The sequence below is a fragment of the Aplysia californica genome, unplaced genomic scaffold (genome assembly GCF_000002075.1).
Source record: "Aplysia californica isolate F4 #8 unplaced genomic scaffold, AplCal3.0 scaffold00203, whole genome shotgun sequence".
NCBI lineage: Eukaryota > Metazoa > Mollusca > Gastropoda > Aplysiida > Aplysiidae > Aplysia > Aplysia californica.
In genome coordinates, this window is record NW_004797473.1 from 925699 (window position 1) to 932135 (window position 6437).

A 6437-nucleotide genomic window follows, 5' to 3' on the forward strand; every position below is an offset into this window, starting at 1 on the left:
CTCCTCTCTCTCTCTCTCTCTCTCTCTCTTTCTCCTCCCCCTTCCTCTCTCTTTCTCGTACATTATTACTCCACACTCCCATGACAAGCAGAGATAGATTCTAATATTCTACACAGGACCGTCATCCCTTCCTCACCAACTGTATTTTCTTTACTCACCATTATTGTATTACATTTCTTCTACAGACAAGGTCCCTACCTTTCTCGTCCCCTCCTTTCTCGTAACTTGCTTTTAAAAAACAACAACAAACAACAACAACAACAACAACAACAACAACAACAACAACAACAACAACAACAACAACAACAACAGCAAAAACCAACTGTCTGTTGTATTGTCCTCTTTTCTTGCACACAGTCTTCTATTTTATGTGATTATCGGATTTTCATCTCATCTGATTTTATCTGCATGTTAAACGGTGTATTCAAAACGGCAAATTCCTTTCGTATTTCCTTTTTAAAACGTCATGAGATTCCTTATAACATAAAATTTAATTTTAGTTTAACAAGAGATTCCCTAGCATGAAAAGTCTGTAACAGTAACAAAATAATTATTTTTTAATATGAAAATTTATTCAATAACAGGAGCAGTAGACTGTAGTTATGAAATTTTGTTTTTTTCAAGTAACATTTGGTCATTCCATGCTGCACATAGACGTGCCCAATAAACAAACAAACAAACAAATAAACAAACAAACAAACAGCATTAAAAAACAACAACACAATAATTGTGGGGCTTGTTCTTTTTCCTGTTAAACAATCCTGGATGGTACATCAGTTTGTAGAGCGATCCGTAGACGGATTGGGAGATTGTTTGATTGTGGGTGGTTGGCGGGTGCTCTGGTGTGGTTTGCTCCTTCTTTCTTACCAACATTTATCGTCCTTATCCCTCCTATTCTTTGTTGGTTTGTTTGAAAGCTATTCTCTTGAAAAATCCCTCGTCTTATATATAGCATATTTGGGTTGCAATTGCCGTAGAACTAACCAAAATTGAATTGAATTGTTTAATTCGATTATTGATTCAATAATTCATTCATTCATGCAGTCATTAATTTTTTTTGATTGACTGGCTGATTTATTTGTTCGTCAGTCCGTCTTGTTTTGTTTTAATGTATTAATTTTCAGTTTATTCCACATTAGTCTTGAATGGCAATGTTTTTGCGTAATCTTTGTTCTTTCCATTTAGAACTTAGATATATAAGTCGCTACCACAGAATAATAAAGTTCTATCTGACTTTTTTTGCCGTTTTGAACTACTGAGACCGTGAGGTCAGAATCCAAATGTTCTATCCGCTCTATCAAAATCCTAAGATTATTCGGAATCGTTATCAAGATATTCAAAGAACTGCATTCCAAAAAGCTTGACGTGTTGTGAAAATCAAAATTGTCGACGTCAAATTTATCAAAACTACATGTATAATGGGAACTGAGCAAATAGAAATTTGTAATTCAAGGGAAGCGCAGTGTTTACTCGTACTCCTCAAAAATATCATTCTCACTAAACTTTGACACGCAAATGACGTATCAAAATGCACTCGTTTTTTTTTTCTCTCCAGTTTCTCCTTTGATGGCCTACATTTTAGACATCGCTCCAAACGAAGACGCCAAACGGAGATCTTCTTGCCACGATATCAACCCTTCCACGACAGAGACACAAGAACTAAAATCTCAACACCCTTTCGCACCAGCCGATGTTCCAACTCCGCGTTTAGACTCGTTCAACTTTCCATATCTCAAAAGTCTGCAAGATCTCTCGGCGAAAGTGGCATCCACTGAGCAGAATTCGTCGTCTCCCCAAACCCAAACTGGACAACCCCCTCACCAAAAAGCTTTTCTACACGCGCACGCTGCTGGGTACCCTCTTTCCATGGACACGTGTGGTTCTGCCAGCTCTTTTCGCTCGCACGAAGAGAGGTTCCTTTCTAGCTCTGATGTGTCAGATCGAGATTCGAACTCAAACCATTCAAGTCCCGAGCGAGGTACCCCTATTGCTTTTTCCCAAGACGACGGAGGAGATGAATTGCCACCAACCTCCCATCTGAATTCACTTCGAAAATCCAGCAGTCCCCAGATTGGGTTGAGCAGACGAACAGAGGCGGACTTTCCCGAAAGTGTATTCTACACCCGCGAAAACACGCTAAAACACCTGCAAAGTTTGGCGTGTTTTTCTACGGCCAATAATTCTCTTGCCCGCCGAAGTCCCGTCCGCCCTTGTGAAAACTCGTATGAGGGCTCTGGCCAAAGTGTGAGCTACTCGTCCAGCATGTCGCCCATCTACTGCCACAGTCTCAGCTCCCGCTGCCAGCCTGGGTTTATGCAGTACAACGTGAAGACGTCACCGCGAGACATGGAGTCTCCCGAGAAGGAGGAGAGGTCGCTGGGTGTGCTCTCCCCTGGCTGTATAGACGACAGGCTGCACAGGTCACAGAGCAAGGAGTCCAAACGACCAAGAAACAGGTAACTGCACACGCACGCACGTGCTTGCATGCACGCACACATACACACACAAACACACATACGCGCACACACAGACAGACAAACAGACACACATGCAGCTTACCAACTGGCTATACCGCCCACTAGAAGGCGATTTGGTCATTTTGGTAGTATATAATAATATAGAACCTGCCATGACGGCCACCTGTATAATACGGTCACCTGTACAAACGGCCACTTTCCATTCCCCACCCCCTTTCGTTTTTGTTTTTTTTTAATATATAATTTAACTGTGTAAAACGGGCACCTGTCCAACGCGGCCGCGGCCACTTTATTTTGTCAAACACGGTCAAATTTACCTGTCAAAAGTTATGCATTTTCCCCTAACACTGTGGACAAGGTGTCATAATTCATTCACCTGTCGTTGTTTTCAGTCCCTCAAATTGATGAAACGGTCATGTTGCTTAGGTCACTCCCAATATTTGCCCAAGTTGACCAATGGGTAACAATAAGTTTTCAGTTGCTGGTAAGGGAAGCATGTGATAAGTCATATAAGGCCCGCCCACAACTCAGTCCGTAAACCCAGTCTATGACAATGGAAGTCAACATAAATTTGTGACAGAAGTGTCGCTCGTTCGCTGAGTGGTGGCGACCCATTTGTTTGTTTTACTATGACATTTGGCCTTCCCCGCCTAAAACATTTCGTTTTGTTTTTACCCTTCCCGGAAACATAATTTTTAAAACCCCCACAAAATAACGACAAAAAGTCTCACAAAAACCGTCCTACCTTTCAAAAGAAATTTTAAAAAACAACAACAACAAAATTTAATCAGCCTAGGGCGATCCTAAGCCTGCTACCCCCTCCAGTTGCGACCTCAGATGTGAATGGTTTGTTTTCTTCATTTTGATTAGTCTTGCGTATGACGGCCGCCTGTCTTATACGGGCACTTTTCTCTTCGACACAGGTTCGGTTCAACTGCAATATATTGGTAACTAGTTGCCTGGTCGCTCAGTCCAAAGAAAGCCCTTGTCTCGCTGTGGTGTAGCGGTTAGCACACAGAAGACGTACATTCGGGTCCCGGGTTGCTAAGGGTTTTGTATCAAGTATTTTCGTCTGTCTGCTGGGACACTATACCCCTCTCAGCCCGGGTTGGCACTGAAAGACATGGTTGTAGCTCGCCTCCTGAATGGTCTAAAAAGTATCGATAGGGGTGTAATACGTCCGCATTTACAATTTCATTCTCCTAATATATATTACAGTCGAACCTGCTCCAACAACCCCCCCCCCCCCCCCCTTTTTGCCGTTAAAATTTTTTATTTTTTTAAAGTATGACATAGTGTAAGACGCTCTTCTATCTAAAACAGCCACTATTCTTCTCGACAACAGGTGGCTTTCTTCGTGGGTGGTTGGCGGGTCGTCTTATCTCCCCTTCTTCTTTTTATGTCTGTTACTCTCGTATAACACCTCTAATCTTCTGGCGCTCATATGACCTTATGCAGTTGCGAGCGCCTTTAAACCTCTACTAAAACAAACAAATGGTAGATTTTTTACACAATTTCGACTACACTTGGCCCTATATGAAATGTTAATAATGAATACATAGTATTTGTATAGCGCAAACTCCCGCACAACAGCGAGCTCTGTGCGTTTTGCAATCTATACTATTACCCCAGCAGACCTGATAACATTCTGAAACAACCTCAACTTCCTGAGAAGCATATAATGCAATCTGCCTTTTATAGGAGCTAAAACACTAACATACTGACAAGATCTTTCGCTGTCTATGACTGGGTACCCATTCCACCTGGGTGAAGTGAGGAACATTCGTGTGAAGTGTCTTTCCCAAGAACACAACGTCGGGCCTTCGGCTCGAACCCCCCAACCCGCAACCTCACGATAACGAGTCCGGTAGCCTAATAGGGGGTGCCCACTAGCAAGCGTGGATCGGGTCGGGTCGTCCGGTCGGGTTGTTTTCTGGTGGTTTCGGTGCACACTACAGCCCCGCCGCGATTGTACCCGACGATCTGGATGTTAAAGTAGAGAAACCTTTAACCTCAATGGCTTCCAGGGCTCCTTTCCGCAGTTCCCTGTTGCAGTGCTGCGCAGCCTGGAAATTTGTAAACATGGTTACAATAGTTACATCGTTAACTTTCTATTATCAAACATCGTTCATAAGAAGATAGGTCTAGGTCACTCGGCCAAAAAGTGTCCGAGGAAGTCTGTGCATTGGTTCATATGGTACTGCAGCCTTTGTTTTGAAGATCTCTTTCGTTTCTCCAGAAGAAAAATAGGAATAGCACAGTTTGTTAGTTTCGCTTTTATTGTTTTTCACACTAGTAGGGTAACTCTGTTCGCAAGGTCAGCACTTTTTCGAAGAGAACGCCATCTGATTTTGAGGGTCAACATGGGCACGTGACTCAGCATTGTTGTGATTGGCTGCAAACCACCCAATCACCCGATGTGCAAACCTGAAAACAATTGTAGGTCACCAACCGAGTCTATCGGTTTGTGCCACGATGGCTGCTTTGTGCCCTCAATTTTGCTAGCCCAGACTACAAATCGACCCGACCCGACCGCGCTAGTGGGCACCCCCTATTACCACTAGACTACTGACTCCAGCTGATCGACATCGACTGCTTCCTGCCGTGTGTCGGAAGTGATTTCCTCTTCTGCTTAGGCAATCTGCACCCAGGACAAAGAGGTCAAAGCTTGTCCTCATAAATGAGCGACGTTAAGCATTGCTGTCATTCTACATTGCCGAATCGTTAGAAGTGCAAAGTTCTACCTGCTCATATCCTAGTTTTCAGAAGTTTGACGTCAAAACGTTTGTTTTGTCAACATATCAAGATTTTTATGCAATGTTTTGTATATTATCTTGATAACGACTACGAATAATCATACGATTTTGATAGAGCAGATAAAACAATAAGTTTCTGACTTCATGGTCTTATTAACTCAAAATGGACAAAAATAATTATGTCAGTTACAACTTAGTGATTTTAATAAGGATGGTATGTCAGAATTATGAAATATTTTCAGGACAAGCAAGATCCTATTCTACTTTGCACAAGACCCTGTCCCAATACAATATTATGTTCAATTCGTCTGAAACCTTTACTATTCTAAGAAGAGGAATGTGGGACTAGAACCAATCCCCGAACCTCGTAATACTCTACAACATACTTGAACTTGATTTTCTTTTTTTTTTCACTCTTGAAATGTTGACCTACAACGATGTGGAATGACGGACACAATCTCAAAGTTAGCTTGGTCGCACTACAATACTTTGGAACTTTGTATCCGACATTTTTGGCCGTTTTGAGTTACTAAGACCACGAGGTCAGAAACGAAATAGGAAATAAATTATGTTTTATCTGCTCAACAAAATCGTAAGATTATTCGGAATCGTTATCGAGATATTCAAATAATGGCAGTCGAATGGCTTGACATGTTGTGAAACTTTAAAAAAATGTTGACGTCAAATTTCTCCAAACTTGGCACAGAACAGATAGAACAATGTAATTCTAGGGTAGTGTACGACTAAAACTGCGCCTTTCCATGGATAGCTGGTGGCCAAGGAGTACTTTACAGTACTCCTTGCTGGTGGCCTATATTGTAGAAAAATGTGTCACGACGTGGTGGCAGCAGGCGCTCGTCAATTTTGAGGCATGTGGAGTCATTGGTATCATCTTAAAGCTTGTTTATTTATTGTCTATATTTCGATTAAAAACAAACAAACTACCCGTTTATCTTGAATAGAACTTGAGATATTTGTAATTGAAGGAGCTTGGTTTCAGACTTACAGTTAGCGACAAAATGGCCGCCAAAGTTTGGTTATTTAGATAGTCTGAGAGTACGTGGAAACTGACAAATTACGTTTTGGTGCCTTTAATCAACGCTTTTCAGTAAAACCCACACAGAAATGGATACTTAAATGGACATAAAAGGTGAGTCAGTGAAGCTCACGGGATGATGTGAGCCATCAAAAATGTGTGAGGCGT

At 41.9% G+C, this 6437-nt stretch overlaps 1 protein-coding gene across 1 annotated transcript in view; it reads left to right on the plus strand.

Annotated features, from left to right (window-relative positions):
- The window catches only part of LOC101863746 (homeobox protein Hmx), a gene marked incomplete in the record, with an annotated part of 14693 nt that overhangs the window by 1661 nt on the left and 6595 nt on the right, over positions 1–6437 (plus strand). The window contains 1 exon segment of the mRNA XM_013082980.1: positions 1556–2456. Within this exon segment, the coding sequence (XP_012938434.1) occupies positions 1556–2456 (901 nt within the window).